Source organism: Aulostomus chinensis, chromosome 23 (genome assembly GCF_037954235.1).
Source record: "Aulostomus chinensis isolate RoL2024-O1b breed Wild chromosome 23, RoL_Achi_v1.0, whole genome shotgun sequence".
Classification (NCBI taxonomy): domain Eukaryota; kingdom Metazoa; phylum Chordata; class Actinopteri; order Syngnathiformes; family Aulostomidae; genus Aulostomus; species Aulostomus chinensis.
The window spans coordinates 8,141,540-8,156,671 of record NC_141342.1 but is presented as its reverse complement, the minus strand read 5'-3'; the positions used below and the strand labels follow the sequence as shown (position 1 = coordinate 8,156,671).

Sequence of the window (15,132 nt, the reverse complement as noted above, 5' to 3'; positions counted from 1 at the left end):
TCATCAATGAGTGCCTCTGAGTCTGAATCTTCCCTGGGTCTAATTTTGCTAACTTTTTCTCTTGCTTCTTCAACTCTGTCACATTTCAAAATCAAAACTAACAATGCTGGGAGCGTGACCCACGTGTCCGTCTGTCAGCCAACCAGAAACGCCTCGCGTGCGGAGATGCGCTCATGGGCAGGACTCCGTGTCAAGGCGGTTTCACGCTGAACGCGCAGGGGAAGTCCATTCATTGTGTATGTGGGCGCGCTGTGACGTCACATGAGCGCAAACCAAGCCCAGCAACTCGGTAGCGATCCCAGTGCTTGCGCCCCACCCCGCTCAGTGCGCCGCGTCTGCCGCGTTCAGAGTGAAACCGCCTTCAGACGTCGTTTTCTTTATCTGATATGGGATTTGACAGCTCGCTTCTCCTCCTTTTTTTTAACGGAACTCCGTTCCGGCCGTGAATCTTTTACCGGAACTGCGTTCACCCCTGTGAACAGTTCCATAAGACAAACCAAGGTGGTCCTCCAAAACCTCAAGAGAATGTGGGCTGCACAGAAAAGGTGACAGTTATGATCCAGCACTGGATGTTAGCACAAGGGCAGTCTACAGTATGTTCAAGAGCAAAGCTGTCTAATCGACGAAGCTGTCAGATAAGAACAGCACTTATATGTCAGGTCACTTTCTCCTGTGTGTCACAGGGTAAACTCAGTGGGACATGTACATGTGACCATACAAAAATCAAAGCAGTTACTCTACATTACACGTATTTTTTGTCATCAGCATTTTTAAAGGGTGTTTTCTCTGTTTCCCTGGAGCATAATCGCCAATATGCTCCTCTGCATCTCTATGGACCTCTGGAGCTCCAAGTAATGCACTTGAAGTCTAATAGGAGTAAAAGAATTTGATTTTTTTTTAAATTGTTGATTGTTGAACACGTACTTGTGTCACTTGCTGCACATTAATAGACATAATCGTGATCAATGAAACCTCACACGGTACATGCAAATGAAAAAATAAATAAAGAGGTGATAGTGACGTTACTTCTCTCACATTTATAACTGTGCAAATTTACGCAAATAAGAAAAAGGAGGCATATGTTGCTTTTTGAGCGCCTGCAGTGGGAAAGCCTGGTGGAGAGAAACTGTAGCAGTTTGGTCAGTAGGTATCCTGCTTTCTTTTTTTGCTGGCGGTTCTGGCAAAGATTTAGATCGTTACAGTCAGAAATATCAATTATGCTTCATCTGTTGTTCGTAAAAATTTAGATGCCCAACGAATGACATCCTGCCTCCACACACGTCTAGTTTTGGATGTATAAACTCGCTATTGAGAAATTATTTCAGTCGCCGCTCTCTGCCCATTCAGCCTTTTGCATGATGCCTTTTTCAAAGTCCCACTCATTAACATGCTAGTAGCATCTTAAAAACTGGAAATGTTTAACAAAAATTGGATTATAATATCAGGGTTCTTTTGAAAGCTGAAAAGATATGAAATGAAAAATAGAATGTGGTTTACCCTCCAATTTTTGCAAAGGTACCGTTGCTGCGTCCTGAGGCTTAAGTCCAACCCACGATCACGATTGGCCTACATAATGCAAACAAGCCAAGGTGTTTTTGTACTTAAGCAGAATGATAATGGGTTGGAAAAGATGTTTTCCCGGTGTTGTCTTTAAGAAAAAGAGAGACATCTGGCAACAGGAAAGTAGCCCACAACTAACAAACTTAAAACTTTAAGATCACAAGATCATCAATGTCGAATTAGATACGGCTGTATGGCTTTGGAAAGTGAATCAAAGTTACGAACTTTGAATCAAATCTAAGATAAACGAATCTATTTCTGATATGTTTTGTGCAGTTCTCAATGTTTGTGTCAGCGTGTTTGCGGCCAGTTGTTTTTGTTATGTGTTGAAAGCCAAACACTGCCAAAAGCAGCCGTCCTGATCCTAAACTGGGCTTGTAACCAATTTTCTGGTCAATGGACAATGAGCATTTCTTACAACTTCACCATTCCTCTCTCTACCGACCCTTTACAACAAACCCAGAAGAGAAAAAAGGCAGTCTTTCAGAAAAAGGCAGAATGGTTGAAATCAAAGCTTCTAGATAGAGCTTTGTGAAGCAGTGAAGGTTAAATAACTGTCTGAAATGCAAACAGATGCACAGAGGGCCACAGATGCTCTGGAGATGGATTTTACAGCATCCATCCACTTATGCATCCATTTCATAAGCAGAATGTAATGCAACCATTGATGCGTTCATCTCACTATAAACACATGTATTTAGATGACACTACAAACACCTACTTTATGTGCCTACACATGCATGAATGCATGGATGTACACTGACATGCAAACTTATCCATACAGCAGAATTGTCTAATGAACTTCATGCAAGTAAACAATGATAACACAAACCGCTGTATATGTACTGTACACACTGTACTTTATTCTTCAGCCCATTTTCATTGTGAGTTTAAAAGATATGGCATGACTGCTGACTAAGGCAAAGAAATGAGGACAGAGTAGATATGGCATACTGCAAGAGAACACTTTGTCTGCATCTCGGTAGAATAATCGGCCAAATAGGTTTCACTAACATTTTGTGTCCCTCCTGCATCACTTATTTGTGACTCCAGAGTGTGGAAAGAACCTGCCATGTTTGTGCGCTTGAGATTACAAACTCTCAAGGGTCGTCTTTTGGTGAAATCCACGTCTCCTAGCCATATGCTCGGTAATCCAGAAACGCTTCAAGATCAACTCAAAATAGATTGTAGCACATCCAGTTTGGTGCTTGTTCATGGTAGCAGCAAGCACATCCAGCTGACAATTTCAATTAAACCACCTTCCCCATGCTCGTCTCTGCATTTTTACAGCAGCGCCAAACCAGAAGTGTAAATACAGCTTTCAGTGATGTCATCCATTCAGTAACGTCATCCTGTGCACTAACATGTAACAATTAGTATTTGTTCAGAACTGACCCACTAAAGATCCCACAGACACTGCAAAGGAGATAAATGGAAATGTTCATTTTTCACTGTTATAAAGGGGTCGTTATATTAGGGCTGTTCTGTTAGCGTCACAGAATACAGTACAATGCATATTTTTGGGCATGTCAGATGGAGCGACAACTAATACATCACCACTTCTGTAGAGAACATTCAAATACATATCCATGTCTATGTTACATTAGCATGCAACACAGTGCTGTTTATCAGACTGAGAGAAATACTGGTGAACATGTTCTTGACCAAATTTGACGGCAGACTTTCATTTATGTCTCATGTTGATTTGTTTTTATGGCCAGTTTTGTTTGAGGTCTCAGGGAAGTCTGATTAAAAACCTTCATTTGATTTGGGTAAATTTCCTAACAGCACTGCAGAGTGTGCAAGGGTCATTTTCTTAGAAGAATAACAGCTTAATTAAAAACCCACTAGTCCTGTTTGTTCATGTCCCCTCATAGACTGTGAACAATGTTTACCATTATTGAGTCAACCTTTTAATTAAAGTTTTCCATAAAATCCTTCAAACACAATCCCTTCCTCATTTGACCATAGTTTCTAACTACTCACGGGTAATTCATACATATGCATGAGCTGCTGTCTCACACACACTTCTGCTTGCACTCTAAAGAGCATCTTTCTTCAAGTGTTTAGTCGATGTTAAAACATTCATTTGCTATGTAACGCTGCATTAAACCCTGCTAAGAGACATTAGTTCAACAAACATTGAATTTCTCACAACAGCCAGTCCACCTTTGACAAGGACCCTTATTTAGGTCACGTTTCAAAAGCGAAAGACTCCAAAACACGTCACCCTTTTCTGATTGTGAAACAGTGCATAGCTCCCTTAAAACTGATGCATCTGAATGACTTAAAATCATCAGCAGTTCCTATGAGTGGTTGAAACTGATCTGAGAAGTGATGATATTTCAGGAGCAAAAAAAGAGATTTGTGAATTTTCTCAGCAATGGATTTTTGTTTTCTCAGAGGTGTTCAATGCTAATCCTTTAATGTGAGCATTACATTTACTGCCTCCCCAGTGACATTAAGATAAGTCAGTATGTACTCTTCCTGTGAATCTAGAACAGCCAAAGAAGAAGAACTGGTGTAGAAAAAAGGAATGCCCATTGCCTGGTGGTCCACACCAGAAATTGTGAATAATCTAAAATGTAATGGCACCAGAGTGCTGACACATTAACTGAAAACCAAAGTTCATTGCCCTGGAGAATATTTTGATGTAGCCCGTCATCACCTCTACATGCACCTGTTCCCCCGTTCCCAGGAAAGCAGCTACGAAACACTGTAGGCACTGTGACCATAACACACTTTCACTACAAAATTGAGCATAGAAGGAAGTAAAGCACTTCACCATCATCTCAATGTCCATGTCAGTCCAGGCTGGCCAGTCTGTCATTGAGGTAAGAGATGCTGTGTGATGTCTAATCACAGGCAGCCTCTGGAAGTCATGTATCCATTAATCAGCCAGGCAATGCACTCACACGTACATATGTTTCCAGAGAGGCCAGCGATGTGAACCTCTTCATCTCCTTGGCTGAGGCTTTTGATCTAGAAGGCTTTGAATGTCAATTTGACACCCCGTATGTCATCAACACCGGGAGTTTGTTTCACACTCGAGAGTTGTGACTCTCCACCTTAAGATCATCCGTTGAAAGGCTCAGGGGTTAAAGGTCACCACTCTGGGGTTCGGGTCTGGCTTCCTGGTTGCGGCCACGACCCAGTCTTGGGAAGCGGGAGGAAGTTTTGGCCCGGGGTGTCTTGGCTCCGCTGTTGTTGGTCTGGGGTGTGTCTCTAGATTAAAGAGAGCAAGGACAAAGGGAAGAAACAACCACATTTTAAAAATGTCATCTTGTATAGTTTATTGCAAAGTTTATTATTCAAACTACTGATGCTGCATCTGGACATTTAAATGCATCATTTTCAAGCTGCCACTGGACTTTACTTGGAAATTAGATGTTGGTCAAAGGCGAAAAAGAAGCTTTCATGAAAAAAGCAGTTGGTAATGACAAGGGGCAGATGCTCAACTCAAGTTGGAGTAATATTGAAGCTCTTCCATTTCAGATACAAGTAGGCAAATCTAGAGATGTTCCAATACCTTTTAACCCTTCCTGATACCAATTTTGATACCTTGCATGCCTCATACAGGGTAATTATCCCATAGCACTGTTTAAAAATAATATTCACTTATATTATTTCTCTTAAATTGTATGTATTTCTCAATCTATATGGATGTAATATGATGACTACACTTTGAAAAACATGACCAAATACATCCAGAGCATGATGCCACTCCTCCTTGAACAGTTACCCTCCAAATTACCATTTTGATACTGGACTGTTTCATGGTGAGATTTTAAGATAAAATATACCAACATGATATATAGGTACAAGTTTGTGATTGGTCGACTATTTCTGTCAGCATTGTCTGCCCCTAAATGCTACCATTACTCATGCTATGTAAGGCAACAAGTTGTACAAATATAAAACAAATATGAAAAAATTAACACATCTCCCAAATAGAATAGTTTTTAACCCCGATATTATTTTGCAACGCACTGCATTTTGGGATTGGCCCCACCCACTACGATTATGATTGCCTTACAGAAGAACAAGCTAGTCAGAGAATTATCTTCTCTGCTTTTTGAATGCTACACTTACCCATGCTATGTAAGGCAATAATAAAATCAGAGCTAGCAATCCACGTTCTGAAAATGGCAAGGATCATAAAGTAAGCAAAAAAAGTCGTTTTACCAGTCAATAGTAGTACAAATATAAGACAAATATGAATATATTAACTGTAGAATCTTTTTTTAACATCTTTATTGTTTATCTTTTTTTATTTAATGTAAGTTATTAAGAAAAGAGCGAATGAAAATATACTCAGGATTTGTGCAACTAAAGATGACCTGTTGGTTTTTATTTTCCTCTGCAAAGGATCAAGCAGAATGTGAAAGAGCGTCACAGCTGAGACTATTAAAAACCTTAGAGAATGTTTGCTTGTGATGCAAATGTGCTATTCATGCAAAATTGGATGCTTATGCAGAGACTTTAAAATATATTTAGGTCGAACCACAGGTGCTGAAGTGTGTACCCCCATGTTCCAGGTTACAAAGTTGTAAACTTGTTTTGTGGTTGGCAGATTGATGATTGCGTATGCTAATTTGGGAAATCTGAGCCATTTGACCTTAACCTGGGTGCCTATTTTGAGATTTTGAGAATTCTTGGATGTGACATGACTCTACCTTTAAACTATATGTCTCCTCCCCGATGGTGATAAATAGCTGATTGTTCCTCAGAAACATCAGAGAAGATCTGATGCTCGGTGGGTATGCTGTAACTTCTCTCTCATGCATGAATAAAGTGTGTGTAAGGTTTGAGAAAGAGACCACTGCCTCCTTTCTGTTCACTGCTCCGCCGGACGACCACCCCACGCAGGGCCACTCAACCACATAACACATCTCCTAAATAGTACAGTTGTTACCCCAATATTATTTTGCAAATCACTACATTCTGGGTTTAGCCAGATCTCTGATCTGATGATGATATTGAGTCCTGAGGAGTAAACAATCTTGGGCCTCTTGATGACATGATTGATCCAGCTACTGTGACTACAATCTTCACCACATGTGAACCCGTGCCTAATGCCTCTGTCTCATTTGATGATTCCAAGGATTCAAGTGCTTCCTCCACAAAGGGATGTTCAATAAATATTAACAGCAGAAAAGAGGAAAATATGTGGTTGATGTGCAAAGCAACAGTGATGGCCTCTTTAAAGACACACTTAAGCTGTCGGAGCAGTGATTATCTGGGACATGTGGGGTGCTCCTGAGTTTAATTCCCACTCGGACAACACATGCTTAAAATAAATGTACTTGTGGTGAGGTGTTTCATGTTAGTTAGGGATGAGGCAGGGGCTGGGGAATCTGCACAGCAGAGCAGAGACAGGCTGTCCTGTGCAGAACTTAAATTTCAAACTAAGTTTTAAAAAATTTTCTGGCTGCAAAGTGTGTGTCATAACCATCAAGCGCAAACAAGTTTAGCAGGACTGAATAACCAACTAATCGGGGGGAATATATATTTAGTAGTGGTTCAAGTGCCCCTTGTTCTCATTTCACTGCAACACTAGGCAGGTTCAGTCAAGTCGCATCACAAAATGTGCAGTTCTATCAGCAAAAATGATAGTAAAATGAAGCATCATGTTGCACTGAAACTGCAAGCCATCTTATTTATTCATATCAAAAGTAGCTAAATGTGCTAAATTAATTTGGATTATAGGTTTTTGTTTTTTTTAGAGCTCTCAGCGTGCACTTGTCCCTCGCTTGGATATGCTTGAGACTTTTGCAGGATAATAACTTTCCTCGGCTCTGTTGGAATATTAATGATGTGACTGCAGAGGATGATAATTAGAGTAAACATGTAAACAAACACAAGCATACATCAAACTGATTGTCTGACAGGGAAAGGATGCACTAAACAGTACATGCTGGAAAATAAATATTACCTCTCTCTCTTTCTCTCCTTCCCTACAAATAAACACACACACACTCCACAGAAGGTTGACATGCCAAAAAATTCAGGCCAGCGACAGAAGGTTACATCCTAACCCTGAAATAAGGTAGGGCTGAGTTGCTCTTGAGAGTGAGACAAAGGTTCCCAAACTCTTGTGTTTTTCCAGAGACAGGAGGTCAGAAGCCTTGACTGTGTGTGCATCTTGTGTGCTAAGTACACCATAACTGTGTTGAGGATGAGCTGAATACCAAGTGGCGGCAAATCTAGGGAGAGGTGAGACCATGTTGCCGTTTCAGGCAAGTGAGAAAAGCTTCAACATGCAAAAGTTTCAGCAAAGAGAGGCAAAAACAGATCAGTTTGTTGGCTATCAAACACAAACAAACACGCAGAGCTCTTTCACAAGTTACTTAACAACAAACAAACAAAAACCATTAGTTTGAAATGAAAGGGTAGTTTGGTGATCATCCTAGGAAATACACACTCAACACAAGGCCTGCTTACTGGATTTATTTCAGGGTTGCCATCCATTTTTCAATCCGATTTCTATGTTTTATTCTAACAAGACTGAAAGCCTAATTTAAACATTCAAAACCTAAGGGTTAAAATGATTATTCATCCAAAAAAGTATTTTTTCTTTGAGGCAATCCAATAAGTCTCTTAAGTACTGTATCTTTGCCAACTGAACTGTTTGTTTCCTTGAAGATATGTTGCCTCCCATCCAAGAGGCTTCCTCAGTTCTAAGTCACTGGTGAGGACTTGCTGGCTTTTATAATTCTCTGTAGGTGCGACCCTCAACAGAGTCGTTAGTCACATGTGAGATCTGGGTTTCAGAGTCGTTCACATTCTGCCTAATTTCCTCCACCAGTGACTCAGAACTGAAGAAACCTCTTGGATGAGAGGCTGAACATCTTCAGGGAAACTGAAACAGTCCAGTTGATTATGACACAGCACTTAAGAGATACCACAACCTGGCTGACTGAGAATCTTTACCAACATACTCCAGTTAGTGTATTGAGCTCAAAAAGACATTTTTTTCACTGCTGCATTGCCTCTTTGTGAGCTGGCCATGCATGATTATCTTGAAGCTAGTGGCTACTAACAGCTAACAACAGCTACAGCAACAAAACAACACAACTGTCCATTAAGATTTGTTTCCAGAATGTCAGGCAGGTCAACAGTTATAATCCATGTCTTCTTTATCCAGCCATATATTCATGAATCCATCCATCCGTCCATTGTCTTCCGCTTATTCCTATTAAAGGTCGCGGAGGGGCTGGAGCCTATCCCAGCGGCTACGGGTGAGAGGCAGGGTTGTATTCTTGAATCCACATTGTAATTGTAACACTGAACTGAAAATGTGTCTTGATAAATATTCAGGGGTCTGAAGTCTACCACAAGGTATAGGGGTGTCATTAGTCTCTACATTAGTCAAAGGAGTGTCTTGAGTTTGACATGTACGTAATGCGAGCCTACACCCTGGCATGTTGCTAATTATATGCCGTATTTGGTGAGTTTGAGAATCAAATGGCATAATATTTGTTTTGTGCACAGAAAAATGTGATTTACACTGAGGTGACAGGTCAGGTTTCAATATAAACCTCAGTATTTCTGGCCAAGCTACAGGAAATGATTATTAGTGACAAATCTCAGATCTTATGTTGATATTGAGTCCTCAGGAGTAAACAGTCTTGGACTGCTTGATGACATGTTTGACCTAGTTACTGTGACTACAATCTTCACCACATGTGAACCCATGCCTAAAGCCTCAATCTGATTTGATGATTTCAAGGATGGGAATAAAAAGCAAGGAGACTGAATGTCTTAAATCAAATGCTTCCTCTTGTCTGAGGCACCATGGATGTATCCCTTTTCTTAACTTCAGAAGCGTTTCTGATCACCTCTCACCTGCTACTTGTGATGAGGCCAGGGTTCTCTAATGACAATTAAAGTGCTTCCTTCACAAAGAGATGTTCAATAAATGCTGGGAGCTCTTAAATCAAATGATTGCTTTGTTAAATCAAGACAATTTCTTAAAAAAAACTTTCATCAGTTTGGGTAGCTTATGATGACTAACTCAAGTAGAGGACTGGTGTGTGTGTGTGTGTGTTTTATATTTTTATTACTGTACCTATGGTACCTTCAGGCAGATATTTCATCCATCCATCTATCCATTTTCTACCACTTGTACTGTTAAGGGTTGGGGGGCTGGAGCCTATCCCAGCCTAGATGGGTCGCCAGTCCATCACAGGGTCAACACATAGAGGCAGACAACCATTCACACTCACAGCCACACCTACGGTCAGTTTAGAGTATCAATCAGCCTCGTCCCCTCTTGATGTCTTTGGACTGTGAGAGGAAGCCAGCCACAGAAAGATCCTGTGCACGAGCCAGAGTGCAAACTCTGAGCCTTCTTGCTGTGAGGCTACAGTGCAAACAACTGCATCATCATGCCACCCACGAATATTTCAAGGAGGTAAAATTAACTTCTCTTTAGATTTGATGCAGGAAGATTGAAAATAATATGGTAATTCACAACAGTGCAAGTTACTGGCCCATATCTTTATGAGGCATTTACGTCACCACAGTATCATTAGGGAGTTTTGAGTTCCCATGATTATTGAGCACCACAGTGGGAGGCCTGAGTTACTGAACTCTATCTGTATTTCCCAATTTTCTCTTTTTCTCTATGTCTGCCTCAGACTTTCCCACCCGACTCAACTTGCTTTTTCTTTGACCTCTGCTGTCCTCATCCTCAAGTGTCTCCACTAACTTTTTTCCTGTCATGTTCTTTCGATTCTGGCCTCAATCTCTCATGCACCAGAACACATCTGTCATCTCATCATCGCATCTCGTCACCCGTGTACAGCCTCTACATCTAATACTGTTCAGCATCTACCTCAATGGCTTCCCCGCAGCCTGTGACAGCATGGAGACCTTGATGTATGCAGACGATACAGTCATATATGTACATGGGGCAAAATTAACAGCTACAATGGAAAAAGTAACAGAGTGGCTAAATCTGTCACACCTAACCCTGAACACTGAGAAGATAGTAATGGTGTACTTAGTAAAAAACAGAAATTATAGGGTGCATGTCATGGAATTTTTTATTTACATTTATTGTAAAGATAAAGGGACTTGGTAGCTGGGTGAAACTGTGATTGGCATGAAAATGTAATTACAAGGTCTGGGTTTTTGCATTTTTAACACATACACAGAGATTTAATATATTTAAAAGCATGAGTTGAGGTATTTTAAGTGTTTGATCACAAGGAAAATGAAATGACAATTACAGTGCATCCTAATGAATATGTTGGTGGGCAATTAATAACAAAATGTTGAGGAGTTCAACTATCTAGGGGTTATTTTAGATCCCACCTTGACTTTTAAATAACATATCACAAAGATGTGCCATATATTACAATATAACATTGCTAACTTCCACCAGATTCGAAACTCGCTGTCAACTGAACCCTCCAAGACCTACCTGAACTCCATGATCTTATGTTCACACCTATGCTGTATATCATGGTTCCAAGCAAACAAAATGATATTAAACCCTATAGGATCACTCTATGGACAAGCACTGAAGGTTCTGGACAAGAAACCATGACAGTATCACATTGCGGTCTTCTTACCAAATACAATGTGCTCAGCTTTGACAACTTAATTGCATTCTCAAACATTCAGTTAACTCATAAAATAATCAATAATGTACCCCACCCCCCCCCCACCCCTTTTGAAGAACATTGTGCAGCCTCGCTCTGAGCTGACGATCAGACCCTCGAGGTCTGCTTCAAGGGGAGACTGCAACGTTCTGAAATGAAGCTCTGCCCGAATCAGCCTTTTGCTATAAAACCATTAAAGAATAGAAAAGGCTCCCAGATAAAACAAAACACATTGCAAACTTCCGCATTAATTACAGGGTAGTATACTTTGTGACTATTATATGTGTATGGTAATGGTGTGACTGTGAGTATTATAAATATATGTCAACTGTGGAATTGCTCTATATGTAGTATAGTTTTAATTGTATTTTGGCCTGTGCAACTTTGATATTGATAGCTCTACTACCTCATTGAGGGTAATCCAACTCATGAAATCATCACTTTATATATTGTGCAGCGTACTATGCTCTTAACGTTACATGACCCTCTTATGTACAGACCTTGCACTTTATAATTATTTGTAAAAACAATGCACTTTACTTTATGATCCAGGTTCTGAGTCCCCCAATATATGAACTTTGGTAAGATAGGCTGAATATGCACTTTAGATTATATAGGGTTTCTTCTTTTTTAAATAGGATCGCATGGTTTTAGTCAGATTCTGTATCATGTATTTCTACTGTATGACTTATTTTTTTATTTATGTTAAATGCTTGTTTTTATGTTGTGTTGTTTATGTTGTTTTTGTTGTATGTGGTGACTGGTGTGCTATACATCTGTCTTTTATGGTGCAGGACCTTAGAAGGAAAGTAGCTTCTTCTTCTGTTTATTCAAACAAATGACCAACAACTGCAAACAGACACACAGATGATTATTAATGAACACTGGTATCAAATGGTTTTGGTTGGCACCCAAAACCCAGGTATTGGGATTGGGAGTGAAAGAGTTGGACAGGTACATCCCTAGTTTAAACACAAATTAAATTAAACCAATGTAGTTAAAATGATCATGATTTTATGTGAAACCCTTATGAACATTCTTGAATCTGGTCCCAACCTTCTAGAGGATTTCCTATACTTTTCATTAATCAATGATACTCTCAATCTCATTACTTAAAGTTAAAATTTAACCTGTTAACTTTGCGTCACCAGCCTGTCATGGCTGCAGGTCACTACTTTTTGTCTGTGGTCATCACATTGTCTCTCTCTGTTTTGTAGCATTAACCATCAAATATGATGACATCAGTGGCAGGCAACAGAGCAGTTTTATTATGAAGTCACACACATACACACACAGAAAGGTTTGATGATCTGGCTGATCAAACATCACCTAATATTCCACAAAGTCATGGCAGTGACAATTCCAGTGTCAGAGCAAATCACAACAGGCTTCTGACAGAGCAGCAGATGTGAAAGGAAGACCTTAACCATCAACACTATGTCAGCTGTCACTCTTGAATCTCATCAAAAACAGACATGTTTGCAGCCACGTTAGATGATACAATACTCAAATAGTCATCATGCAATTTTACTAATAGAGTTTTTTGTTTTTTTGCTGCACTAACTGAATTGTTGACATTATTTTAGAGTATACAACAGTCCCTCTTCACTGAAGCTCTGTTCCTCAGAAACCATTCATCCATTATCTGTACATACAATAAAGCAGGTTTGTAATAATGAAGAAAGATGTAACGAATACAGAGAGAATAGCACTACATTCTGCTCGGTTGACACTAATATTTCTTGTCATCCAATAATATACAATAGGGCAGTTTCTATTTCAGCTTGGGGATATGTGAATAAGAGATGTGATTACTAAGCCCCTCAGTACAGACAAAATAATGAGACATCTTTGCTTCTGAGGTTTATAGGCCTTTGAGTCCGCTCCTGCATACTGCTGTTGGAAATGTACAACATGGAATATTGATTATAATAATATTGCTGTGTGGAATTCTTCGAAGAAAAAAAAACATATTCCTTATCTTATTAAAGTCACAACCATCCAGAGTCTACCCATGCATTTGTTTCTTCCTCTAACTAGAACTGTTTGTTTGTGTGTGTGTGTGTGTGTGTGTGTGTGTGTGTGTGTGTGTGTGTGTAACATTTACATTAATATATATATGTGTATATATATATATATATATATATATATATATAATGTAAATAAATCCCAGACATTTATTTATCAGCTCCAGGGACAGGAGGAGCCTGTGTGCATGCAGGTGAGTCTGATGCAGCACAAGCTGGGCTTGACTGTCTGTGGGTCACACTGTGATTGGAAGGCACCTTGAGACGACGACAGAGTCGGCCAGAGAACAAGGTCAGAATTTGGATGCTCGTGATGCAGACAGATGATGCCAATGACGACATGAAAGAGATCTCGGAGATCAAAGACATTAGTCAGAGAGGGTTTGTCAGCTTATGAGTTTGGAATTTATTTCAGAAAAAAATGATGTCAGAAAGCATGTGAGTACATATAATACTTTTGTTTAAATGTTCTCACATTTGTACATCCTGTGACAGACAAAAACCTCGGAGAAAGAATTTGAAAGACAAATTGTGACCTGACCAAGTCTATAAGACGCTTGATGCGGAAGGAGATGGTTTCAGAAAACCAGGAACTGATATCCCTCAAGATGGCATTTCAGAAGCTTCAGGAAGAAATGCAGGAGCTGAGAGCTGAAGTCTTGAAGCAGGAGGAAGAAAAACTGTCTCTACAGCTCAGACTGACGTCTGAGGAGGTTATCCGGAAAGAGAAGGAAACAATGCTGTCCTACCTGGAGGAAGAGCTCCATCAGAGAGACCTGGCTGTGGATGATGCCAGGACAAAGGTAAAGCACCTGGAGGGCCACCTGCAGAATGTGCTTAAGGAGGCTTGGGCCAAGCTAAATATAATGGACCAGGCTATGGGTGAGCTCAGGACCAATACCAGTCAGCTGCAGACTGAGCTGGAACGCAAGGACCTGGCTTTGGATGAGGCTGGGACCCATATCTTGCAGCTGCAGAATGAGCTCCAACAAAGAGACCTGGCTGTGGATGATGCCAGGACAAAGGTAAAGCACCTGGAGGGTCACCTGCAGACTGTGCTCAAGGAGGCTTGGACCAAGCTTAATGAAATGGACCAGCCTATGGATCAGCTCAGGACCAACACCATTAAGCTGCAGACTGAGCTGGAACGCAAGGACCTGGCTTTGGATGAGGCTGGGACCCATATCTTGCAGCTGCAGAATGAGCTCCAACAAAGAGACCTGGCTGTGGATGATGCCAGGACAAAGGTAAAGCACCTGGAGGGCCACCTGCAGACTATGCTCAAGGAGGCTTGGACCAAGCTTAGTGAAATGGACCAGCCTATGGATCAGCTCAGGACCAACACCAGTCAGCTGCAGACTGAGCTGGAACGCAAGGACCTGGCTTTGGATGAGGCTGGGACCCATATCTGGCAGCTGCAGAATGAGCTCCAACAGAGAGACCTGGCTGTGGATGAGGCCAGAACAAAGATCAAGCACCTGGAGGGCCACCTGCAGACTGTGCTCAAGGAGGCTTGGACCAAGCTTAATGAAATGGACCAGCCTATGGATCAGCTCAGGACCAACACCAGTCAGCTGCAGACTGAGCTGGAACGCAAGGACCTGGCTTTGGATGAGGCTGGGACCCATATCTTGCAGCTGCAGAATGAGCTCCAACAAAGAGACCTGGCTGTGGATGATGCCAGAACAAAGGTAAAGCACCTGGAGGGCCACCTGCAGACTATGCTCAAGGAGGCTTGGACCAAGCTTAATGAAATGGACCAGCCTCTGGATCAGCTCAGGACCAACACCATTCAGCTGCAGACTGAGCTGGAACGCAAGGACCTGGCTTTGGATGAGGCTGGGACCCATATCTGGCAGCTGCAGAACGAGCTGAATCTCAAAGACCAGGCCTCAATTAAAAGGATCAAGCAGAAGAAGGGGACAAAGAAGAAG

General features: G+C 41.0%; 1 protein-coding gene across 2 annotated transcripts in view; it reads right to left on the bottom strand.

The window, feature by feature from the left end:
* Window positions 1–2,100: 2,100 nt before the first annotated feature.
* Window positions 2,101–15,132, bottom strand: part of snx29 (sorting nexin 29) — a 187,443-nt gene continuing 174,411 nt past the window's right edge. For both annotated transcript variants that reach the window (XM_086195588.1, XM_086195589.1), the window contains one exon: window positions 2,101–4,785. In XM_086195588.1, coding sequence (XP_086051714.1) covers window positions 4,659–4,785 — 127 coding nt within the window. In that variant the 3' untranslated portion in view covers window positions 2,101–4,658. The remainder of the gene's footprint in view (window positions 4,786–15,132) is intronic.